Consider the following 26,567-nt stretch of genomic DNA (forward strand, 5'->3'; position numbering starts at 1 on the left):
ACGCTGCGCCTGCGCACCCGGCCGCGGCCAATGAGAACGTAGGTCCAGGTTCGCAGCGCGTGCGCAGTGCGGGTCCCCACCGGAAGTGGCGCGAGGGCCCAGCAGGCAGGCAGCAGGTGGCCCAGGGAACCGGCAACGGGCGAGTGGGGGACGCGCGCGCGTGGGGCCATGGAAGAGAGCGCGAAACCAGGTCTGCGCATCTGCGAGGGGGACTGCGCCGTGCTCAAGCGGGACGAGGTCTTCAAGGCGGTGCTCGTGCTGAGGCGGAGGTGAGGGCGGGCCGGGCCGCGCTCCCTCACCCGGGCAGCCCTGTTCCCTGCTGCGGCTGTCCCGGCATTGGCGCCGCGGGGCACGACTAAGCCTGGGCCGCCGCCTGGGCGAGGAGCTCCCCTCAGCGCGGCTCCGTGTCCAGCGGTCCCGGTGACACCTGACGGGGGCCGCGGCGGCTGTGCCCAGCGCCGTGCGGTGCTGGTGGGTCGGTGTGTCCATTGGCCCGTCAGTTACAGTCTGCCCGGCCCAGTTCCTGCGTGTGACGCTTCCTCCTGCTTACACCAGGGGGGGAAGAGACGCAGTAAACAGAAGCACGTGTTACTGTCTGCGTCATGTAGTCAATGAAATGCATCTTTTCCCTCTTGTCCTGTGTCTGTTTCCTCTCTCTCATCCTCCCCACCCTGTATCTCTTTCTCAGCATTGTTCTCTTCCTTCTCCCTGTGTCTTGTGTTGCCCTTCCCTCAAAACGTTGCTCTATCAGTAGTGCGTTTCAAACTCATCCTATCAATCTTGCCTAGTCTCTCTTCCTTGCCCCTAGACATTTAATAGCCAGAGAGAGAGAGAGAGATCAAAAAGTGATGGTGGGGAGGTACCTATTGTTCAATGGCAGTGCACAGGTGAGAAATCAATCTCTCTCCCTGTAGCTACAGGGAAATAGTTGCCCCTCGTTTGGGGTCTGCATTCTCGTATTATATCTGATATCTTTGAAATACTTTGAATGCTCATATTTGCTCATACTGTTGCAAAGTAGAGAAGAAGCCCTCTCTCTGTCCCCTGTCCCTGGCTGCAGCAAAGGTTTGTGTCTGGGGAATTATGTGGGGGGGGGGAGGAGGTCTGCTACTCAACCTTTCTCTGCCCTAGCATCCTGGCTTTGGTGGCAGGGTACCAATAGTGAAAAAAGCTGGCCACACTTTGTTGTGTTTGCTCTGCAGCTATGAATAGTTACAGAGCCTCTGGAGCAGACTGTAGATTTAGGAATACATCACTGCATTCGTTTATATTTAGTTCACATTTAGTGTGTTATACTTTCAACCGAAAAGGCTAGAAACTTAACAGAAAGCTTCAAGTATGTAGAAGTTTTTGTTGCTCACTATGGGAAAGTCAGTTTTTCAAACTCCGGTCACTTTTCAAGTTAGGCTTGCTCTTTCAGAATTGGTCCTGAAAACCAGTGTTGTACACATAATGTAACTTTGATAGGAAAGAGAAAAAACACATCCAGGATGCAGATTTTATGTGTAATACCATTTGCCTTCTCTGTTAATGTGGATAACTGGTTAGAACAGAAGTCTGATCTGCAGGACTCCTGGAGTCTGTTTCCCATCTCTGTCATGTCTGCAGATGTGCTACTTACCTTCTTACCTTGTATTGCTATCTTGCTAATGTAGTCTACATATCACTCTTAAATTTTTAGACAAATTGTTGGAATAAGTTAGTGTTGAATTTTTAAAAATAATTACTAAAAACATCATACTTAGGTAGAGTGTTATATCATTAAGAGCAAAATCTTCATACCAAGAAGCAGGGCTGGAAAAATCCACTTGCCAAGATTGAGTAGCAGTCTTTTCTGGGCAAGTACCAAGATTTTATTTTTGTAAGTTTCTAGTTACTGTGGTTGTAAACTAGCTTTCCTAGTATGAACTGACTGCAAACCAATGTTGTGTTGAATCTGTTGAGACGGAAGTACCAGTTCATCCCTACTCTGATGCTGAGCCCAGTGCAGGGACCAAGAAAAAGGAGGCAATGCACCATCAGAAATCTGGGGCTGTCAGGGTCTGCTTTGGCTCCTGGTACAGTAGAGTAGCCTCAGGGACAGCTCTAACTAATTTGCAATTTAACTGCAACTCTGGACTGTTGTGACCAGGATGTAGGACTACGCCCTACGCCAAACTTGCCTTCTATGCCAGGGAATCCTATTGGGGCAAGGAGGCTTCTGGTTATGTTGTTATAAGAAAAACGGCCAGGTATAAGGAGAACTTACAGTTACTTTGTGTTCACTTTATGCCTTGTACATGTATGCAAAGTGGATGAAGAGTAGCAGTTAATTGCTCGCAGAGAATCTGAAATAATCACTATGAAAGGGATAAACTCTGTCTTGCATTGGAGAGTATTGCATTTGCACAGCAACGGGATATCAGTTTTGATGGAGATACAGTGACATCTTCCTGATTGTGCAGAGAGACTGTTTCAGTGCTGTCACTGCTTTTCAGGTGGTGGGAGAAAGCCAGCTATTTCTGCTGTGGTGTACAGATGCTATTGTTTTGGTAAAGATGCCTTGGAAGAGGGGCCTCCCACCGGTTCTCTGTGGGGGAGGTGGTACAGTGGAGAATGCCACCAACAAGAGCAGGAGTTCTTAACCTTTTTCTAAGGCTCACCCGCCTATGCCCCAACAACTCTTTTTCTGCATATCCAGTAGATTAAAAACCAGGGTTGGCATTAGGGAGTAGCAAGCAGGGCAGTTGCCTGGGACCCCACACCACAGGGGGCCCGCAAAGTTAAGTTGCTCAAGCTTCGTCTTCGGCCCAGGGCAGTGGGGCTCGGGCTTCAGCCCCAGGCCCCAGTGAGTCTAACACCGGCCCTGCTCTCTGGTTTATTTTGGCGGACCTGAAACCTGCTTGCAGCCCCCACAGTGGGCCCCGGACCCTTGGTTGAGAACCACTGCCCTGGAATAGGTGTCCAAATTACTTCCATATGTGTCTTCAGCTCTTGCCATTCCAGCAGATGACTGTGGACTTGTGTGTTTTTCAAAAACTGCCAAGTAGCATGAACTCTAAAACAATAAATCTTTCTTACTGTTACACAGCACTGTTATTAAAATCTTTTGTTAAATCCCAAAAGTCATAGACCTTTTTTTTACATTCAATTTCCAGGAATCTCTTCCCCACTCTCAACCCAAATTATAAATGAAGGCACAATATATCCGTAAGAATCAATATTGCTACAGGAAATTAAATAACTTCAGCATTAAGCAGGTTATTTTATTTTGACAAACTGATAAGAGTCAGCAAATTCAAAGTCTGACTTCAGGCTTATGAATTCTGTGTAGGTATTCTGTCTTGAGTGCGTCACCATGAAGTACGAGGACACATTTATATACATTTGCCTGGCTTTTATTAAATCATAGCCTTTCTAGTATTTAACCTTGCAAAATTCTATTGATCTGTTGCCCAGGGGCAAGCGAGTATTTTAGGTAAGCAAGTAAAATACCATTAGTTTTTCATTGTCATTATTAAGATGAATACACAAGTAAATTTTGTATTTGGACCATCATATTTTTGATTATTTTTGCATAGTCAATTTAAATATTTGATTGCATTTGGAAGTACAATAATCATTGCACACTTAAAAATGTATATGAATTACAAATTCCAAGCAAAGGAGTGTTAGAATATGAAGGAATTTAACGTTTCTTTGCTTTGTGTTTTTCGATCTAAAAACTTGGTCCTATTTGTGTTTCATTGAGTTGGTAAGAGACAGTTTGGATACCAACCAATGTATGGCACAAAAACTGGTAGATATATTGCTTAAACGAATCCGTGAGGCTCTGCTCAGCATAGAGGTCCATTTGTACAGATCAGTTTGCTGGATTAGGGCCTCAAGGAGTAATTTTGTTGGTGGTGGTGGTTTTTAATCTCAGAGGTTAAACCAAAATGCAAGGTTCTCTTAATACTGTTTTAACTGTAGGGAGATGATAATTTGCACTTATTTGAGTGTGTGTTGGGAAAACTAGTCTTTCCATCTGTTTCTTAGACCTTCTTCCCAAGTCTTTGCTAAAGTCCTTTCAAAGGGACACTGCAGGATTTATAAAAAGCAACAGAGAGTTGCATCCGACAAAGTGGGCATTCACCCACGAAAGCTTATGCTATAAAACATCTGTTAGTGTAAAAGGTGCCACAGGAGACTCTGTTGCTTTTTACAGATCCAGACTAACATGGCTACCCCTCTGATGCAGGATTTATGGATTTCTAAGTCTCCATTCAGCTTTCCTTTCTGAGTGACAGGCCCCAAACTTACCCTATTTCTGCTGTATTCCTCCATTTTCATGCTGACATTTTTGACCCAATTCTTATTCTAAAACCTAATTCAAGACATACCATTACTACATCCTGCTATGTTACCTTGGCAATCAGTATGTTGTTAATACTTCGGTGAACTGAAAAAATATTTTTTTTCTTTTAATCTCAATTTCTTTAGTCATTTAAGTTTGCTGCACTCCTGGGCAGTTTCATGCTAGCATGGAAGTATAGATAGTGATAATAAACACTTATTTACTACACTTAAAGGACATTATATTTGAACTTGAATTTTATAGTACTATGTTTAATTGTAATTAGGTTGTAACACCGTATCTTGGGCAAATTGATACTGAAATGATTATTTTTTATTAATTTTGTTAAAAAATTATTTCAGAAAAGTTATTTTCGAAAAGCAGTGGTTCTATCTGGATAATGCCATTGGACATATTTATGGAACGACATTTGAGGTATCTAGTGGTGGGAGCCTTCAGCCAAAGAAAAAGATGGAAGAGACTACCACAGGTATTTGATGGGATTGGCTTGTGATTGGAAAAAGACGGTGCCAAGTAAATGGCTTCCTTACTGAGAACAAAGAGAGAGAGAGTATTTTTCCATTAAGAATTTTATGAACTTTCAGTAGCCATATTTTGTCTGTCACAAGCTGCACTTTTTTGTCCTGCTGTGCTAATATTTCAATAGTACTCTGAAGAGTAAAGAGAGATTTTTAATATTGGTGTGAGAGAACTTGATCTTTAACATGGGTAAAGACATACTTTATCTTTATTTTATATATTATGATTTGCTGAATGCTTAGGAAATATAGTGTAAAGCCACTAAGCATGTGGGTTGAATCCTTAGAGGTCTGCTTTCTGTGAAATTAAAATCATACATTTCTCCAGTTAAAAAGTATTTAGAACTAGAGTATTTTACAAATTTATATCCTTTTCTTTAGAAACAAAAGAAGCAGGTACAGATAATCGTAACATAATTGACGATGGAAAGTCTCAAAAACTGACTCATGATGACATAAAGGCTTTGAAGGACAAGGGTATTAAAGGACAGGTAACATTAAGGTTTTGGTGTCATTTTTGTGCTACCCTCATGGTTGTATTTGAGTTTATGAATTGGGGCAATTTTTTAATTTTAGTAGAAATACAAACTTCAGTACTTTTTCTTTGACATTTTGTTTCACTTTTCCTTTCTACATAACTTCTCAATATGTATTTTTACAAAGACAGTATTTTCTGGAAAGTCTTTCATTTAAGTTGACAATTGTACAGTTAAAGAGGAACATGATTTGTGAACTCTTATCACATTAAGAATTGTCATGACAACAAAAGAAATAAGGGGGAAACCCAGAACATCAGAGAGAATGTATATAATGTGCACAGTATTTTCATTCAATTTTGACCTTCATTTAAATAAGGTCAGATAGATAATGCAATATTTTCATGGTACAGATGCATATTAAAGGTCATACAATGATACATAACTATCAGAGATCCAAGAAAGAGTTATGGATGTGAAAGTATGCAAATGTTAATGTGAATATAGTACCACATACTTTTAGGTTGTACCTAGAAACAGACTTCATTGATACATTTGTTTCTGTATGTATCTGCATAGATAAGTGTTAAAATTAAACATTCTCAAGATGTTAATTTTCTTTCTTGAAGAAGGAATTACCCAATTTCATACTATGGTAGCAACAGATAAAGGGATTTTAAAATGTTTAATTAATGACTTCTCCCACGTACATTTTGCGTATGTCTACACTGCAGTTAAACACACATGGCTGCCCCATGTCAGCTGACTTGGACTTGTGAGGCTATTTAATTACGGTGTAGAAATTCGAGCTCGGGCTGAAACCTGGGTCTGGGACCCTCCCCGGGGTTCCAGCCCAAACCCGAACATCTAATCTGCAATTAAACAGCCCTGCAAGCCTGGGTCAGCTGAAAAGGCCCAGTCATGGGTGTTTAATTGCAGTGTAGACATACCCTTCATTATATAAAACTTTTAAATTTCTAGTGTTTCCTTTCTAGTAGAGTTTGGGGGATCTCTTATGTTTATATCAAATAAACTTGCTATATTCTCCTTGCAAGGTCCAGTTTTATCTTCCTGTTCAAAGCAGCTGTCGTGTTGCTTGTGTGCCTGCCTTGTACAGTTATTTGTTTTGTTGTGCAACTGTTGATATCCATCAGTTCCAAAGGAATGCACTAATCAGTTTGAGAGCTTTGATAACTTCTGTTAGTTCTCATCTGTGATAGAAGACATCTCATGTGGATAATTGCTTTCCTGTGTATCATCAGCATCTCTGTGCCATATCTGTGCTATATTGTTAATACAGTTTATTAGAATATTCTACTATGGGGTGACTGATTTCTGAAGTATAGCCATAGACTTCATTTCGTTTGTGATGTTAGCTTCCATAGACAGTGTTCCTTCATGAAATTGCAGTTGAAGTGGTAGAAAGTACATAACTATTTGTTAGCTGCATTTTCTTGTGTCAAAGTTTTCATAGACTCTCCTAAATTAAAGATGGAAAAGGCTTGTTCCTTGAGGGGACAAGATTTTTCAACAGTGATCAGCACCTTCAGTTGGGACCAGATTTTCAGAAGAACTCAGCACCCTGTTAGACAGCTAAATGAAGCGTCAATTATCTGGCATTGTTCTCAATGGAAGCTGTTGAGTACTTCTGGAAAAACTGGCCACTTAATTTAGATGCCCAATACAGAGCAGAGTTCTTCTGAAAATGTGAACACTTTATTGTAGGTTGGGCTGGTGGTAGAATGGCACAGATTGTCATGTACACTGGAAGAAGAACACTGCTTCATGTTTCACAGAATTATAGCGTTAGTGATTGGAAAAAGCCATCTAGCCAATTTCTTGTTCCTGGCAGTTTTAATTTTCTTCCCTGGTGTTATGTCTAGATGTTTAAATGTCTGTAGGTAGCAGGCTTCCCCCATTTCCTTTGGTAGACTTTCTTTAGTATAGATTTGAGTGGCACGTGTATGTGTTACTTGAAATTAGAACACAGTTCTGTTGTCACTTTAGAAAATGTTTAAAAACAAATTGCCCAAACTCCCTAAATTAATCCTTCTCCTGCTACCTCCATCATCCAAAATACATTAAAGAGACACTATTAATTTGAAATCTAGTTAATTTTTTAAAAATGAGTTAAAAGTAGTTTCAAATACTATACATGCCCCTGAGATTCCCTGCCAATTTTAGTGATTTTTGTTACATTTTCCTATTTTAAAAATATTTTTCTGTTCTCTGTAACTTTGCATGTGACTCATACAGAGGAAACTGACTCTACAGGGAAAACTATGAAATTGACTATAAACAAAGTGTTATCAATTGCCTAAAGTAAACAATCTGAAAATATGGTGACTCTTTACTATTTCAGTTACAATGTTCTTAGGTGGTGTTATAATTGTAGATTGCCATATATTTACATTGCGGTAGCACTTGTCAAGATCAGTGCTTCATTTTGCTAGGCATTATACACACACCCTGAAAAGACAATGCCTGCACCAAAGAACAACATTCTCACACTGTAATTTTTAAGCTGCCATTATTTCTTGAAAGAATGTCTCTCATTTGTGCTGTTTTGTTTTGTTTTTTAATTCCCATTTGCAATTACATAGTACTGTTGAAAGAGACAGATGTTTTATGTGCTCCAATAATGAGCAGGAATTTACCATGCAAACTTTCATTGATGTTAATGGCAACTGTATACATAAATCTTTAGTGAGTGAGAAATGTTTATGTTAACGCCTCCCTTAAAATCTATGCTGTGTGTGAAATAAGTGGGGAAATAACTGGATACAATAAAAATAATCTTTAATCTCTCTCTTTCAAGGAAATAGTTCAACAATTAATAGAGAACAGTACAACGTTTCGAGGCAAAACAGAATTTGCCCAAGATAAGTACATAAAGAAGAAGAAGAAAAAGTAAGTTAAGTTCACAAAACAGGGAAGTTCAGTAGTTTTCTAACTTGTAGAGCTTTAAGAATATTACTGTGCTTTTAATTACAGATATGAGGCAGTTATTACAATTGTAAAGCCATCTACCCGCATTCTTTCGACAATGTACTATGCAAGGGAACCTGGGAAAATCAAGTAAGTATATTTTAAAAAGTAAATTCTTAAAGTATGATTGGAAACATGATTTTTTTTAAAGTTATGAATTAAAAATGATGAATTATACATTTATTTTTTCCTGTCAATACAAAATTTCTAAATAATGAAAAATAATTGAGGAACTAATATCCCCTTGGACTGGGTAAAAAAAGTAAAACATCTATATAAGACCAATTGTACCTCTATCTCATCACATAAATCACCTCAGCTGCTGCTGAACACATTCTGGTGAGCTGCCAGTTCCCACTTTCTGGTCAGATAGGATTCTGCCTGTGTATTGTGGGTCAGCAGCCAAGAAATGGGGCCACCTAGCAGAAATAAAGAAGGAAAAAGTAAAATAAATAAATACTTGTTTTTTCAAAATTTAAAAAACATTATTATTACTTTCCAGAACCTCCCAAATTTTAAAAATGCAGTTGGGGTTGAAAACAAACCAAGCCACATTTGACTTAATTTAAATATATAATGGAATAATTACCTATTGGTGTGTGTGTATGTATGTATATGTGTGTGTGTGTATAGTTTTGTTTTTTGCTCCCAACCTGGACTTATTCATTGTTTTTTAATCATACAAAGTAGCTATAAGATATTGAGACTGTTGATTAGACTGCTGCTTATTATGTTAGCCATGATTGTTTAATTTTTATCTTTTCTTTCCCGTCCATTCTTTCTTTCATTTATTTTATTCATCTGTTAACTCCTGTCATGTTGTAAGCTCTTTCGGGCTCTAGCTAACTTTCTTATTACATGTATACAGCACTGCGCACAATGGGGCCTTGATTAATAATAGGGGCCTGTAGGTTCTACTGCTCCAGAGAGAGGGAATTGAAAATATTATAAAAATAATTACAGTGTGCATTATTGGGAATAAAATTGCTTTTAAAGACACTTCATGTCCTTACAAAACTGACTCTAAGGTATTTCACAAAATTATACAGGAACTTGCACTCTGACTGGTGCACATTTAGATCGGTGCGTCAGTACATTCACCGTTTCATCTCCTACCCTTCAATACTTCCACTGAACACTCTTTTGTATACTAAATGCCTCACTGTGTCTAACTGCATGTTTGTTTTGTTCTCAGTGTATCTTGATTAACAGACTTAGTTGTATTCTACTGCACTCTGACCCTCAATGTCATTGATCTAGTTCCTGAACAATTCCTTTTTTAACCTGCCTCTTGCTGATGACAGCTTTATGGGCTGATGCACAATGCTTTTAAGTCTAGGCAAAGCTGTTTAGCACTGAAAGTAAAAGAACAATTTCTTTTCTAGCCATTTGCGATATGATACTCTAGCTCAAATGTTGACTTTGGGAAATATCCGAGCTGGCAACAAAATGATTGTGATGGAAACTTGTGCGGGCTTGGTTCTGGGTGCCATAATGGAGCGAATGGGAGGTAAGTAGTACAGCGGCTCTAGTGAAGAACAAAACTGATGCTTGTTTGAAACTGAGACAATAAATGTTTATTTACAGTACTTTACAACACTTTATCTTAGTTTAAAACAATGCTTAATGTTTTGCTTGTATTTTCTGTGGTATTTAAAGGGACAGTGTCAAATTGAAAATCACATTTCAGTTTGAAAAGTTTGTACTTAAGGTTACTGCAATTGAAAGAACATAGAAAAATATATTCTCTTTTCATTTTGTTTACTTTGTACATGTCACAGCACTTTGTCTATAGTCCGTCTCAATGTTGTGTTGATGGTCCATTTCAGTTCCGTCTCATGCATCACTCTCAAAGATGGCTTGGGAGCCCACGTGCAAACTCTCCCTCTTGCAGGACCTGGGGAAAATTACCAATAACAGCAGCAGTAAAACTGCAATTTGAGAGGCAGCAGTGGGCCCCCAAGTGTGTAGGAGATGTTTTTGGGCTTGCCCACCCTGCCAGATTGAAAAAGACCTTTATAAATATCAGCAGGGAAGCCAGGGGGAAAAACCTCCTATTTTATACAATAACTAAATAGCATGTGCAGAATTTATTTTCTAAGGGAGTGCTATCAAACTTGATTTTTATTTAAAAAATTCAACTTGACAGTTTCTTATTAATAAAGTGAAGTGTTAGTAAATGGGACATGTATGTAATGGGCTGTGTGTTTATCATCTGATATGCCCACACCTGGTGTTTGTTGAGGCACAAGTTGCAGCATAATGGCTTAGTACTCAGGGTTCCTGTGTATTAGCTGACAAACACACACCACATTGTTAGGTTTATTTTAATGTTTTGACAGCCTGTTTTTCAATTCCCATAGAGCTGCTAATTTGTCATGGCATTTTTTAAATAAAAAATCACAGAGCAGTCCAGGTAAATGTAGTAGAAGTCATGGGTTGCTAAACTAACTGTGATTGCTCCCTGATTTTTTATTTAAAAAGTTCTCCTCATGCTTTGGAGTGGGCACCGACCACATGTAGCAGCACCACCGTCCGCCCCCAGCTCGCCAACCCTAATCCCACCCCGGTCGCGTGGGAGGCCTGGAGAGAGAGAGAGCCTGCCCCGTGCTCACCTGGCAGTGGCCGCTCCTGTGGCTCATGTCCCTCAGGGCTAGGCCCGGTTCCCTGCTCTGGGCATTGAGACCTGGTGCGCAGGGAGGGTTGCAGCGCAATGCAGCTCAGCTTTAGTCCCTCTCATCATGACAGAGGGTCCAGCATGCGAGATTACCATGGTGCTGCGACCCCACGTGCCAAGTTGCAACATCTGAAGCAGGGAGGTGGGCCCAGACCCACTGGACAGGCACCGCTACTGCCAGGTGAGTCATGGCCACAGGAAAAAGATCACTGACCAATGGGAATCACGCTATCCATGACTTTTCTCCCACCATTACAAACCTGCAGCCCTAGCCAGTGACTTTGGAGTAGTAGGGTTACTCTCTGAAGCAGAGGGACGGAGGTAGTAATTCCAAATTAATTATAAACATTTGATAAATGTTTGTCTGTGGTGGAGTAACCTTGATGTTGAAGAGGCTGTATATCTCACTGCATTTTCGAATGTCCTTTAAACTGGGCAGATTATACCTTTCAACCAAACCATTTGATAGATATAAACAAAAAAAAGTAGCCAAAGGAAATTTTCAGTCTTCTTTTAATAGTTTCCAACTTTTTTATAATGCCAATGTCATTAGTGAGTTTCTGCTGCTTACTGATCACATACCATGGGGGAATACAGCTAAACTTAAATTACTCCCGAGGCCATTCTGTGCCAAAAAATAAATTCTGCACACAATATTTTAAAATTCTGCAAATTTTGTCAAATAAATGTGGAGGCTCTACCATGGCATTGGGGAGCACTCTGCATCCTCCCCCCGGGGCTTGTGTAGGTGGGAGGTTTCTGCCCCACAGTGATTTACCTCTCTGCCGGCTGTACTGGGCACCTGAAACATACAGCTGGAGAGGGTTGCATGACCGCTCTTGTGGCTTCCCTTTTCTTCCCTGTCAGAAAGTAACTTTTCTGCTGGGAAGCAAAGAATTCTGTAGAGGACATAAATTCTGCACATGCACAGTGGCTCAGAATTCCCCCAGGAGTATTAAATGCTTGCTTAACAAATACCTATGGTCTTAAAGGGGTACATTGTGCCTTCTGAATTGTAACCTATTACCCATTCGGCAGGGCACTCCCCATCTTTCCTGGCAGTCAAAAACTGCTTACACGTTAAGTTTTGCAAAGGTTACATTAACATTAAACAGCTTATTTCTATATATCTAAATTGAGATTTGAATCCAGACCTGCAGTGATGATACTGTCAATAGCATTATGGTAAATCTGGTTAGATAGTGAGCTCCTTGAGGGCACTAGATTCTGTCATTGATTACTTACAAATTTGCTTTTATTTATTTTGTATTTAAAGGTTATGGATCCGTTATTCAAATGTATCCAGGAGGGGGACCTGTTAGAGCAGCCACAAGTTGTTTTGGATTTCCAGAATCTTTTTTCAACACTCTTTATGAATTCCCTCTCAGCAAAGTGGACAGTCTTGTCTCTGGAACATTTTCTTCTGAGACTTTGCCTTCAGAACCTGAATATAATGTTCCAGTAGAAGAAGAAAGCAATGGGTCACTCGATGAGAAGCAGACTTTGATACAGGAAACAGAAGAGGAATCCAGTACTGAAGCAGTTATGGAGAGCAATGAAACAGAAGAGCAAGAAACAATGGACCTTGCTGCTGAAGATACAGAATATAAAGAGAGCAAAGAAAAGGGAAATAAAGAAAATGTAAGAGTGTGTCTTTTACTAGCTTTCCCTGGAGCCATTGTAACTATAGACAAGCAAACTGTATTGTAACTTGGAAAAGATTAACCAAAATGTTAGTGAAACTTTTTAATAGTCCTCAAAGTGCAGTTTTAAACTATATAGTGACTGGGAGGGAAAAAAAGCAGGAGAAAAGTATTTTACAATAATATATTTTGGTTTAAAACCTGTTGTCCCCTGAATCAGGACCATCAAAATAGACTCCCCTTGTATCCATCAAAATGGAGCTTCGGAGCGTTGTATTATTTTGTAAATTAAAGACCACAAAGCTGCATAAAGTAAAACCGTCTTGATGTTTGTGTGAACTCTCTGATGTATCCTTGCCATTTAAAGTGTTATTTCTGTTCTTGTATGCAAAGATTCGGGAAAAACAAAGAAAACAACAAGAAAGGAGGAGAAAATTGGTGGAAACTGCTGCTTTGTTGGAAGAGAAAAATGCTGATGGGTGAGTTTGTTGCAGACCATACTTTTATTCTTAATATAAATATTTGGAAGGACGTAGCTTTTTGCTCTGGAATAAAAGTGAACTATGCTGCTTGAAAACATGCATCAGTTTATATGGAATAGCACAATTACTCAGTGTGTGGTGTCTTATTCATCTTATCCCTCTGCCTTCACTTTCTTAAAAAATGACAACTGCTTCTTAATACTGAAGTATTTGCTAGGAAAAATAGTTTCCCAGAAATGTGTTATGATTCTTGGTGGGGAAGACAATGGGCCACAAAGCAGTGTATTAAGATATGGTCTACACTATGAAAAAGTTTCAGATTCTCGGTTCTAGAGGTAATAATTCTCACTAAATATCAGTATTCTTTGCAGGAAGGGAGCAGGTATATTTCGGATTTGAAGTTGGTGATTTCAGTTAAAATCGTGGGTTTCAATTGGATAAATTAGATCATCAGTTTGCTAAGTTGTAGCTACTCCATTCAGACAACATCATTTCTCTTCTACATGTGAAACACTTTTTTTTCTTCATTTAATCCGTATTTGTCGGAATTGGTTGCACCAAACTGGTAATTATGTAAAGACTTTGTATAAAAAGGTGATAGCAAATGTGATTCTAGAAACCCAAAGCCAGTACAGTATACATGCTTCCTACAAAAGGCCATTTTTTCATGCTAACCTTTACAAGTGTGAATCTTTAAGTGACTCAGGTTGGGTTAGTTTAATTGTAACTTCACAACACTGATATTCATTTTTTTCATGCTAAAAGCACTTACAGATAAGGAAGACCTAACTCCAAAAAATATTTATTCTGAAGCTTATTTGGTTTCTTTATGCTACTCATACTTACAGAGATCGTACTGAGGATATGTCTGAAATACTTGCAGGTATTTAAAACATCATGATGGAGCAGAAGGGAGTTTGTGTGGTGCATAGTGACTGGTTTGGTTTTATAAAGAAACAACACTTTTTCATGTTTTGCTGTGTAATAAATATTCTAGTGTGTTTTTCACTAGGTGCCATGAGTTGGCTGCCATTACAAAGCACTTGTATTTTTTATGAAGAATCAGATGTAGATAATAATATGTTTCCACTCTTGTTTCTGTTCTAAAACAATCAGAATGACAGAAGGGCAGTAAAAAGAATTTCTTATTTATTTGCTGACAGTGTGATCTACAGTGCCTGCATATGATGCGTTATTAAACAGGCTGAATAGGGCCTTTTACTACTGTCCACCTTGTGCACTTACGAATAAATGTATTTGACTATATATGAGGGTCTGGTGAGGATTAGAGTACCAATTTTTGCTATTGAATTTTTCTGCAGTGAGGAGTACTTACTGTAAACCCTCTTCCATTGCTGAGCATCTTCAGGTATAAGGAGTCACATTTATGGTTACCATCTCTTGTTTCCTTTTGTACTCTTTCCAGACCATATTGGGTTTTTTAGGATTTTTACTTAAAAGGTCATTCAAAATAGTCAATGAAATACAGCTACCATTTCAATCATTTGGGTATTTTTTTCTTCCTCCTCTGACACTTTTATGACAATGGCTGGTAATAACGTGTTATACTTTAGGGACCAGCTTCTTAAGAATTGTCTGGGGGTCACTAGGGAGTGTTTTGGTAGGAGGAAACTGAACATTTCTGGCTTCTGAGAGGCAAACCTGTTCCTGGAATCTTGCATAGAGAGAATTCCAAATGGCTCTTCCAGGGACACATTTCTTCCTTTAGCCTGCCCTGCCTCTACATCCCTCAGGCTGAGAACAGTGAAGTGGATGGTGGCATACCTTGGGGAAGTAGGCTGGGGCAGAAATAATCTGGCATACAATCCAGAGTGGCTCAAGTCATCTTGTTAGTACAGCATGTGAGTGGAAGCAGGCAGGGATCTTGGAACTCTTTCTGCTATCAGTGGGGTATGGTCTTGTCATAGGAAGCAAGGGAGGGCTAGAAAGGTAGAAGTTATCTCACTTTTGAGTTAGAAGGGAAGGACTCAAGGCTTCTTGCTGGAGAAGAAGAAAGATGGGAGTTGGGTAAACTCAGCATCCGTCTTTGGATGAGTTTGCTCTTCTCGGGGGTTGTAATCATAAACTGTGTTCTGGATTTACTTCAAAGTGAATGAATTAATTTTTATTCAGTTCAATTTTTCAGCAATATGCTTCTCTCCTTTCCCCCCCCCCCCCCCCCCCCAGTTTTTTGCTTGTCTGTGATCATAATGCTATGTTTGTACTGGGGTCCATCTCTCTAATTCCATTCAGGAGATTTTAACCCCATTTCATAGGATGGAATGAAAGCGTTCTGAGGTGTTTTTAATAGAAGAAAGTGGTAAGCAGAAATATCATTAGATCTACAAATGTTATGAAAAATAGAAGTTAGTTGTATCTCACGTATAATGTATTTCCAGAATTAGTCCACCACATTAATCTTGAGGCAGGCCAGATTGCCTGGTGGCACCAATATATGGCGCTGTATGAAAGAAGAAAACAAAATTTGATTATTGGACTTTACCTCATCTTACGCTTATCTTCCTGTTGTCTATCACAGTCCCTCACAGTATTTACGCAGCACTCCAAACTCTACTAGATAAGACTTGGGAATCTTGTTTTTAAGTCATGCTTGGTTAATTCATGAACTGATGGGTTTCCAAGGGAATTCAGCCAGCCTTTGCATCTGAAAGGAAGTCCTTGTTCTGTGTAGCTTCTCAGCAGAGCAGAAGGGCTTATGGGCTGGAAAGTAGTAGTGATCTCCCCCCATTTTGGCTTCGTTTTTAGTGACCTGGGCATGTGCATCAAAATAACTGTCCCTTCCCCATGTTGGGTAACCTTGACTCTCTCCAGTATTGCAGTCTACTGGAGAACAAGTTAATGAGTTAGAACTTTAATGTAGTGTTTGGAAACTAGAAGAAGAGCTTATATAGACGTCTCCCTAAGCATAGTTACCAGAAGATGTTAACAGTATCTTGAAGTACGGTTTAGCAGGGTAACTTTTTTAATTAAAACTTTGGAAACCGGTAAGAGTAAATTGTATCATGCTGTACAATGGACTATTAAATGAGGGTTGAAAGAGATAGTGAATGTGAAGCTATTAAATAGGCAATGACTTGATTTCTTCTTTCAACAGCTCAGTGCGATGTGATCTTGAGTCACAAATATGAATATAAGGATTAGGTTTTAAACCTTTTTAGATAAACAATTACATTTAAATAGAATTTGCCTGGTTTAAAGACTATCAGGTGAAAATGCATTGAAATAATAAGCCACAGCCAATGGTTAACGGTAAAAATGTAACAAGTGAATTTGGAACTAGATCTCTGTTTTATCAAATCATAATGAAGGCAGTTTGGAGAAAGTTGGATGTGGCAAAAAACTCCAAGGAAAGACATTATGACAGGCATAGAGACTTTTGTATATGATAAAAAGGATGTATTAACGAGCAAACTTAGTACACTTTTGTCCACATTGCACAATGCTGAAGAAGCAAAGAAAGGAAGCATTTTAATTCTGTAGCTCATTGGGGTCATTGTGGGTCTTTAAATTGTTGCATAGTGACACAGGCCCTTCTGTGATGCCATTGGTATGTTACTTTAATTTATTTTATTTATGAAGATTACTTATAAAGCAGTGGATTATTTAAATCAGCAAGTCGTGAACCCCGATGTAAATAATTGATTTTAATCTTGTTTTGCTATGTACGTTGAACCTTTCTTTAGGAAAATAACTTTCTCATTGGTTGATACAACCATTAAAACATGTCAATTTGCAACCAAATATAGCCTTTACATTAAATTTGGCACTTTTTGTTAACCAGGAGGATACACTATATTTATACTTGGTTATTTAAGCAGTTATACAGCTTAACATAGATTTATTCAGATTCTTAATTTTTTAAAGAAAATGTATGTTAGAAAATGGTGAATGACATTTCTTATTTACTTGATGATGATTTTGTGTATGGATTTATGTCAGGTTACATTTGGATCGAAACTTGAATTGAATAAAAAGTATACAAAAACCTAGCATTTTAAAAAATTTATTAGCTAAATGAAACTAACCATCTGGTCATCAAAGAAGATATTAAAACCAATGCCCTTAATAGCTATAAAATATTAATAAACTGGAAATACACTTTTGATTCTTTGTTTCTAGAGAACTGCATTATAATAATTAAAAGTGTATTTTATGTGTTTAATGCAGTCAGATGACTGATGGTTTTTAACAAGTCTCTTGTCCCTTTGGAAGCAGAAAACTAACCTGTAAAATTTCTGTTACAGTTTAATTGTAGCCAGCAGATTCCATCCAACTCCTTTGTTACTGTCTTTATTGGAATTTGTTGCTCCATCCAGACCTTTTGTTGTCTATTGCCAATATAAAGAGGTAAATCAAATCTATATATGTTATAGTTATTGTTGTATTTTAAGTTTGAGAGAAGTTTAGTTAACTCATTTTTTTTCTTCCAGCCATTATTAGAATGTTACACAAAGCTGAGAGAAAAAGGTGGCGTTATTAACCTCAAACTCTCTGAAACCTGGCTACGAAATTATCAGGTAAGAGCTGCAGGGAGTGCCTATATGTCAGGGAAATGCAATCTTGTAGAAAATAATGTCAAATACTCAACTGCTCATGAATTGGTAGTTTTATCCAAACTGTTATCTCCTTGTGCCTAATTCCTGCAGTGTTCGGAGGATAACCTAAATAGCAAGGGACATGAAGGGCAATAAGAAGAGGTCCTGTACATTAGGAGTAAGGGAAGGACAAAGGAAAATGTAGGTCCACTACATAGCAGAGAAGGAGAGCTAAAAACAGATGACAGCAAGAAGGATGATGTGTTTAATGCCTATTTTGCTTCCGTCTTCACACTAAAAAGGTTATTTGTGACCATAGGCGTAACACGATTAATATTATATATTTTTATACTGTTAACAACAGCTTCAAGAATATTTAGGTGTGTTAGATATACTCAAATTGGCAGGACCTGATGGAATTTATGTTAGGGTACTTAAGGAGCTAGCTGAAGCAGTCTCAGAACCATTAGTGATTGCCTTCAAGAACTCCTGAAGGACAGGTCAGATCCCAGAGGACTGGAGCAGGGCAAACACAGTGTATCTTTTAAAAGGGTAACAAAAAGGACCTGGGGAATTATAGATCAGTTTGCCTAACTTCGATAACTAGAAAGCTAGTAAAACAAATTATTGAACAATCAGTTTGTGAGCACCTATGGGATAATAAGAAATAGCCAGCATGGATTTGTCAAGAACAAATCATGGCTAACTAACCTAATTTCCTTCTTTGACAGAGTTACTGACTTAGTACCTGGGGGAAAGCTGTAGATTTTAGTGAGGCTTTTGACACAGTCATACACGACATTCCCATAAGCAAACTAGGGAAATATGGTCTAGATTAAATTACTATAATGTGGGTATACAACTTGTTGCAAAACTGTACTCAAGGAGTAATCACTGGGGTTCACTGTCAAACTGGGAAGACCTATCTAGGGGGGTCCCACGGAGGTCTGTCCTGGATTCCGTACTATCAATATTTGCATTAATGACTTGGATAAAGGAGTGGAGAGGATGGTTATAAAATTTCTGGATGACACCAAGCTAGGAGGGGTTGAAATCACTTCGAGGGATAGGATTAGAATTCAAAACAATCTTGATGAATTGGTCTGAAATCAACAAGATGAAATTCAGTAAAGACAAGTGCAAAGTTCTACTTAGGAAGGAAAAATCAAGCGCACAACTAAAAAGTGGGGAATAACTGGCGAGGCAATACCACAGAAAAGAATCTCAGGATTAAAGTGGGTCACAAACGCAATATCAGCCAACAGTGTGATGCACTTGCGAAAAAGGCAAATATCATTCTCAGATGTATTAACAGGAGTGTTGTATTTAAGACACAGGAAATAATTGTCCCAATTTATTCACCACCGGTGAGGCCTCATCTGGATATTGCGCCAATTCTGGACACCACATTTTAAGAAAGATGTGGACAAATTAGAGAGTCCAGAGAAGAGCAATACAAATAATAAGGTTTAGAAACCTGATCTATGAGGAAAGGTTTAAAAAAAAAAAGCATGTTTAGTCTTAAGAAAAGAAGACTGAGAGGGAACCTTATAAATCTTTCAAATATGTTAAGGGCTGTTGTAAAGAGGACAGTGATCAATTGTTCTACCATCAGTGGAGTTGGGGAACAAGAAATAATTGGCTTAATCTTCAGGAAGGAAGATTTAGGTTTGATTATTGGGGGAAAATGGTGTAACTAGAAGGATATTTAAATAAGAGAATAGGTTACCAAATGAGGTTGTGGAATCCAGGTCATTGAAGGTTTTTAAAAACAGGTTAGACAAATACCTGTCAGGGATGACCTAGGTATGCTTGGTCCTGTCTCAGCATGGAGGGATGGACTAGAATACCTCTTGAAATCCCTTTCAGCTCTACCTATCTATGAGAACATCTAAAGTCAGCTTTTTAGGTATTGTCATATATGGCACATCTCCCAAAATAAAAGTAGTAACAAGGCTCATGTCTGTACCTGAACGGTGAAAACTGGTTCTAAGCAAGAAAAACCTCTATCTGGCTTCTTTTATTTTTCTTTTTTCCTGTTGAGAAAAAGGGGGATGAGTACAAATCTGAGGTTCCTCTTGGTCTTAAATCAGCAAAAACACCTTTTTGATTTATAAGCAGACTGTCCATCTGTTAAGGAGAATCCTGCATTTTATTGACTCTCTCCATCTGTAGGTTAACTGCAGTCACTGAGGAATTTCTGTACGTTGGTTTGAGGAAATCTAAGGATGATTTAAACTGTGGAAATAGAGAAAGAACTGACAGGAATTTGAAGGGGATTTCATATTCTTATGTGAGCAAGAGTCAGGCTAGCTGTAACCCTAATAATGCGAGACTTGTAGAAGCGAGGATTGTGTGAGGCGAGTGGGAAAGAACTGTGTGAGAAGTTGTTGTGACCTTGAGTTAGATAAGTATGGAATGTAGACTATAGTTTAGAATGGTGAGAAAAATAAGATATCAGGATGACCTATGTATAAACAGAATGCATCTGTTGCTCATTATTGTATGTAACAAAAAGTATAAATGCTTTCTGTAATTGTTTACCTGTTGAGAGACCTGTTTAGCTCTCTCCCTCCACGCAATTGCTAGAGATAATAAAGTATCTGATTTGCTGCACCCAACCTGAGAGTGAGTACTCTGTTTTTCTCCGACAAAACTATCAAAGTAGAAATATGATAAATATCTGATAATGAGGATTTTTTTTCACACTGAAATTTTTTTATTTGGTAAACTTAGCATCTCTGTTAAAGCTTCGTACCACTCCGGTAATTCACTGATGATGGAGATGATAGAACTGGAAACTAGCAGTAGACGGACACTGTCGTGTTTACTATTTAAGTAATATGGGGTGTTGGACCAGTGGGGCTTTTGGGTAGTTTTTGGAAAGGTCCAGTGATTGGGAATACAAAAGAACCTGTGATGCTTTCAGTAATTTTTTGGCTTCACATACCTAGGTGTATGAATTTATAACTTCTATGGTAATTGCATGACAAAACTGTTTTTCACCAGTGGTCACCATGGCAAACGTACAGCCCTATGTATTTCTATTCCCAGAGTCTGGAAAAATGAGTTTCAGCCCTCCAAAGGATTAAAAATCATTGCATAATACAAATGCACTTCTCAGACCTCCTTTGGGTTTTAAAAGATTCTAGTCTCTCAAAGTTTTGTCCAAATTCCCTTTTTTTTTTTTTTTTTAACATGCTCACACAGAAAATGACTCCTCACAGCAAATGTTTTTCTTCTTTGTGAAGGTCTTGCCAGATCGCAGCCATCCAAAACTGATGATGAGTGGAGGTGGGGGATACCTTCTATCAGGTATCACTGTCACCGTGGAGAAGGTCCAATCTGATGCCAGCAGTTTAGAAGCACAGAAAATTGAAGAGCCAACGTCTAAAAAGCGCAAACTTCAAGAGCTTCATTGTTAACATCTGAAGAATTGATGTACTTTTAGTTCCCCGGAAATCTTACAATTAGTAATGTAACTAATGTACTTTCCGTGCTCTTGACAACAAAGAAAAATGTACCTGTTACACATCTGCCAACAGAAGCAGAGTTGTACTGTAGAGAAAATTTTGTCCATTCTCTCTGGTAACAACATGACAGGAAGGAGGAGAGAAATTTTAGAGGCAACTTTGTGTCAGAATATCTTTGTTGACATAATCAAGCAACAGACACGTTAACAATTCAGTAGCTTCAGAAACACTTTCTGATGATCACATTGAGAGAAACTATTGGGTGAGATTCATGGATTAATGAAACCATTTTATTTGGTTGTTGCAGACATGACTAAGACTCTGAAGTCCTTTACAAAGGTAGGGTTTGAATTAACATACCTAATTTAGCTTCATGTTTTACAGCTACAGCAGATTAAAATATTTTGTACAGTAATCTGCTTCCCTTCTCAAATGCAGAACCCTGCCATTTTAAGTGATTTTTTTTAACTAATCAGAAAGAATGCAGCAAAATCATGCACTTTTATTTGTAATGGGAAAATGAAAAGAAAGAGAAGGATATTGAAACCAAATCATCACGTCTTGGCCTCTTGTTCCTGAAAGGAAGAAATGCAAAACATCAGGTGTATGTTTGTAAATTAAAATACCAGATGTTTAAAATGTTTCTATTAGTATTGCATATTTTCTTTTTTTGAAAGCTGGATTTGTATTGGTTTTTATTCTTTTTAATGTGACAAATTTGCAATTTTCCTTATTTATTTTACTGTTTTGTCTCTATTATGTGTCTAGAATTTTTGTTAATTTGCAAAACACTTCACATTTGCCATTTCAATTAAACTCTCAAGAATTTTCTTCTAAAAAGAGACACATTTTGTTTTATTTTCTTCTTTTGGGGGAGAAAAAGCTTTTGGGTGGGGGTAGGGGAGGTTGATACAAAACCACCCAAATCCTGTATCAGGATCCAGTAGCGTGAACTGCTCGACCCATGTGTCTCCTACTGGAATCAGCAGGCTTCTGCTTGATTCCAGGGCTCCAGATCCTAATGGAGAATCAGCGCTCAGGGATGGAAGCTACAGTATATTTCAGGTGTGTATTTTAATAAAATATTTAGATTACATTAAAATGTAAAGTGTTGCTCACCATTAGACAAGGTTAACACTTTTTGGCAAAGTACTAGCTAATAATCTAATCAAAATACAAATGTGTGCATTTTAAAGAAGTTATGTATATATTAACCATGAGTAAAATAATTACAATAGCTTGAGGGTTTTTTGCCTCCAGGTCCCTTTGCTAATTTGTGCCTTCTCAATCCTATTTTATGAAAATTCTCTCCCTTGTTACTGAAAGACCCATACAAACTGGAAGAAACTGACTATATAGGGGAAATGGCAAAATTGACTGCAGAAAGTGCTGGCATATACACAAAGTGAACTGAAAAAGAGAATGGTTTCCTCTAATCTTTCAGTAATTCTAAGGGTTACAAATAGAAAGTAAGCAGTAAAAAAAATTCCAATATGTGACTTAATGTCCTTTTAATTAGTTATCTGGAGAAGAGTCTTGCTGAATTTAATCTGATTTTTCTAGGCCTTTTTGCGGGGGGGATAGTGGGGTGAACTCCTTATCTCACACATGCACTTGAATTCAGTGAAGACAGCAAAGATGCTTATAATTATTGCATATATATATTACTGCTAAGTGAGGCAGCCTGGCCCAGAGTGATGGATATGGGGATGGAAGTTAAGGGCTCATTAGTTATCCCGACTCCACTGACTTCCTGCATTGCGATGTTGGTTTAAATCTCCATTGCTGTATGCCTCAATTTCCCCACCTGTAAGACATAGCTGGTACCTACCTGCCACTTTCATTGAGTTCTTGAGATGCTTAATTAGTTGTCTTTCCACTACTGTGAAGGTGTAAATCTCTGTATAAGTGATAAATATTGAGGTTACTGTTGATTGCCTAACCTAACCTTTGAAACTGGATTACCCCATTTGAAACACGAGAAACAGGATTTAATGCTGATTGTCATGCAGATGTGCTAATTAAAAAAAAAATGCTGACTGATACTTGGATTGTATAATTCAGTGACAAAAAGAAATTGGCTGTAGAAGAGACTGAAACATGAACATAGAGAAAAATTACTTACTTAAAACCAGATGCCTCAGATTAGCTTGATCTCATTTGCATTAGACAGTCTGACAATCTGTTTCAGTATTAATTCCTGTCACATTACCTAATTTTAAAATTCACCATAATCCTTTTTTCCCCAAGTGTTAATGCTACTTGTAAGAAGAATATGATGAGCATTCATTTAATATAAGAAATATATTAGCAGTCAAGTGGAATATCGCATTTCAGACCAACAATTTTATGCATAATGTAATTCATGAAACAAAGTACATATCAAATTATAACAACTGAAGTGCATCTGTGCATATTATGTAGCTGATAAATGTCCACGCATGTTGATTATAATATAAACCTATAACAAAGTCTTAAAAACTGTCTTGGAGAGTAAAGCACTAAGAACTAACTTATAATTGCTGCAGTTTGCATAAGCTCCCTGCTAGTGTATTTTGGGCTTTGCAATTTTACAAATTACTGTGTAATTTTAAGGGAATTTTAGAGCCAATGTGAAGAATTGGATTACAGCACCTAAGGTTTGTGTGTGTCTGATACGTATTGAAAATCAAGTTGATGAGATTAAAAGAACTCAGTTTCCATGCGTTTTAAAAAAAAAATAGAGGGTCGTATACCTAGGTGTAGTACTGGTCACATAGACCATAAACCTAAAGTCCACATCGCACTGTAAATTGATATGATTGGATTGTGACCAAGTGGTCGGTAGACAGTAAAGGAAGTGAGGAAGGGAAGATCGAAGTGAGAGATGTTATGGGGGGGAAAAAACTGTCCATGTTATAAGAACAGGAGGAATGTGGACTACAGGACCAACAAGTACTGCAAAGGCTGCTGCAATGAGAAAAACTGGTTCAGGTTGTGCTAGTCCTATGAGTCTTGTGATTTCATGTTTGTCGAGATAAGCCTGAATGCCTTCCTGAAATCTTTTCTGGTGATCAGTTGTTGAGCTGAGAGAGCTGGTGTGCTGTGTTAGCGCTTGAGTGCTAATAGATCCATAACTCAGGTTGCTAAAGAACTTGCATTCAGGTGTGCATAACTAAATGAAATAGTCCAGGCCTATTCCCTGTCAGAGGGTGACTTTTTTTCAAAGTTTGAGTAAAAATAGTTGTGCTTATTTTTAACAAAAGCGAAAAATACTTTTTTTTTTTAAGTGTAATATTTTTTAAACAGCTCTGCTGCCGAAACACCTGTGGCTAGAAAGTTGAATTTTGACAGGGAAAAAACTGTCACAGAGCAGAACTGGCTTTGTGAAAATAGATGTTTGTTTGTTTGTTTTGATTGCCAGAGTTTAGCTGGCTGCTAGTTGCAGTTGGCACATTCGAGATAGTAGAAGTGGGCTTTGTATTTCAGTTCGAAGGCACTGAAGATGATGGTCTGATCTCTCTTGAAAGTGAGTTGATGGCATGTGGTTTTCCTGTTACCCTTATCCAGGATGAATCTCAGCCAGCTCTCCTTCGAGCTTCAGGTTTGTATGGACACTGAAGTAAGTCAGCTGTATTCCCTGGGTCTGATGAAATGGTGGCACAGACCTGGGTGTTGAGGAATTGCAGCCCTCACCACCATAATTATATATGCTGACCAGGAGGTTGGCAGAATGGAGCTGGATAGAACCCTGTGTGAGAGGAGGAGGAGGAGGCAAGCAACTTCCTATCCTGTGCTACATCCTGAAGAAACAAATGGAGCCACTCAAGAGCTTCCTCAGGCTTGACAAAGAAAATTCCAGGTCAGTAAACCAGAGGCAGTTGCTGCTAGAGCTAAAAGAATAAGCATGGACTGCATTTGAGCATGGGAGTTCTTTACTAAATGCAGCATTGCAACATCAAGTGGAAGCATCATCGTTTTCCACAGCTAGGGTTTCAGTGGCAACTACAGAGGTACTGCCATTTCTTTGATTAACATTTCTTAAATGACCAAGAAATGGCAGGATGGCTACTCTCTGGTGTTGAGAATACAGCAAACCTCTTAAAGCTTTCAGGAACTGAAAAGTTTGTGTTGGAGCTGTTCTAAGTGTGTTTTGCAATTGTGCATTGATGGTTTCAGTGTTGCTAATGTGTGATTTGGAGTTGGAGGGGAGTTCATAGAATCATAGAATATCCAGGTTGGAAGGGACCTCAGGAGGTCATCTAGTCCAACCCCCTGCTCAAAGCAGGACCAATCCCCAGACAGATTTTTACCCCAGTTCCCTAAATGGCCCCCTTAAGGATTGAACTCACAACCCTGGGTTTAGCGGGCCAATGCTCAAACCACTGAGCTATCCCTCCCCCCGAGTTCTTAATGCCTGAGCTGCTGGAATTAAGTTACTACCTGATCTTCTCAACTTTCATTTTAGAAAGTAAGATATCTAGCCCTCAGGGTAAGACAACCATGACTTTTGGGGCCTGACACATGATTTTTGAATACTTGAGGTTGATAACATCAGTTTATTTAGCATCAGTCCACCAGAAAATAATTGGACAATTGTCTGGAGCCTCATCAGCTTTTTAAAGCATTCTTTACCTCCAAATTCCATAACCTACAGAAGTAGCTAAGCATGGTCTGGACCCACCTATCTGAAGGTACTTACCACAAAAACTTTCAATAAAATTGAAAATCAGTGGGGAATTTGTTTCCTTCCATTCTAGTCCCTAACACTAAAATATTGCTGAAACACTTGAACCCAATTAAGTGATATCAATAGTGAATACTGACGTTTTCCTTGTTCTACTCTCATCCATGTCACGTTTGCACTTGATCATTTTTGTTTAAGACATCTATGTTTAATACTTTAAAAGCTAAACATTATTTCAACACCATTTGGTCTCATTGAGCTGGAACTGGCTTCCACATTTCGTATCCTTAATAGATGCTTTAAATTGTATCTGTTCTGTCTTATAGGAAAAAAAGCAAAAGAATATAAATGCTGTTCATGCAAAGAGAGAAATCAAACAAAAATGATCTCTCGCCACCATCAAAAAATCATGGCCAGGCAATGCAAGTCTGCAGAATTGCTCAGATAAAACTAGTATGGGCACAGTGCAGTCAATACAGCCCTTCATTGCTAGGTCTATCAGCCCTGTGAAATGATGAAAGCAGAACACAGGCTTATAAATAGCAGAGCTACCACAAGCGTGGTTTGGGGCGGGAGGCGGTTTGGAGCCCTGTGAATAGTTTTCCACCAAAGAGGTTGTTCAATTCTGCTGAAGTTTTTGATTGAGAACATTGCAGCAGACTTGAGCATTATGTGTATTAAAATGCAGACTGAATTCTTAATTTTTAGCTAAAATATCAGGTCATTATTCCCTATGAATTAGCATTGCAAAA

General features: G+C 38.5%; 1 protein-coding gene and 1 long non-coding RNA gene across 3 annotated transcripts; one reads left to right on the plus strand and one right to left on the minus strand.

The window, feature by feature from the left end:
- The first annotated feature begins 19 nt into the window (after positions 1 to 19).
- Positions 20 to 21,989, plus strand: TRMT6 (tRNA methyltransferase 6 non-catalytic subunit). Of its 2 annotated transcripts, none has more exons than XM_005287435.3 (11): positions 20 to 269; positions 4,678 to 4,805; positions 5,236 to 5,345; positions 8,149 to 8,240; positions 8,325 to 8,408; positions 9,704 to 9,828; positions 12,272 to 12,636; positions 13,032 to 13,117; positions 17,386 to 17,488; positions 17,572 to 17,658; positions 20,928 to 21,989. In XM_005287435.3, exons 1-11 carry the CDS (start codon positions 169 to 171, stop codon positions 21,099 to 21,101), a joined length of 1,455 nt encoding a protein of 484 aa, XP_005287492.1. In that variant the 5' UTR covers positions 20 to 168; the 3' UTR covers positions 21,102 to 21,989. The 2 variants fall into 2 exon arrangements, with proteins under 2 accessions (XP_005287492.1, XP_042702712.1); XM_042846778.2 differs by lacking the exon at positions 20,928 to 21,989 and adding an exon at positions 17,788 to 20,297 and having other exon boundaries at positions 37 to 269.
- LOC135982570 (uncharacterized) lies at positions 21,421 to 26,292 on the minus strand. The gene is made up of 2 exons (XR_010599984.1): positions 22,981 to 26,292; positions 21,421 to 21,724 (listed from the first exon to the last, which is right to left on the minus strand). It is a non-coding gene; the product is annotated as an uncharacterized LOC135982570 (long non-coding RNA).
- Between the last annotated feature and the right edge of the window lie 275 nt (positions 26,293 to 26,567).

Source organism: Chrysemys picta, chromosome 3 (assembly GCF_011386835.1).
Source record: "Chrysemys picta bellii isolate R12L10 chromosome 3, ASM1138683v2, whole genome shotgun sequence".
Classification (NCBI taxonomy): Eukaryota; Metazoa; Chordata; order Testudines; family Emydidae; genus Chrysemys; species Chrysemys picta.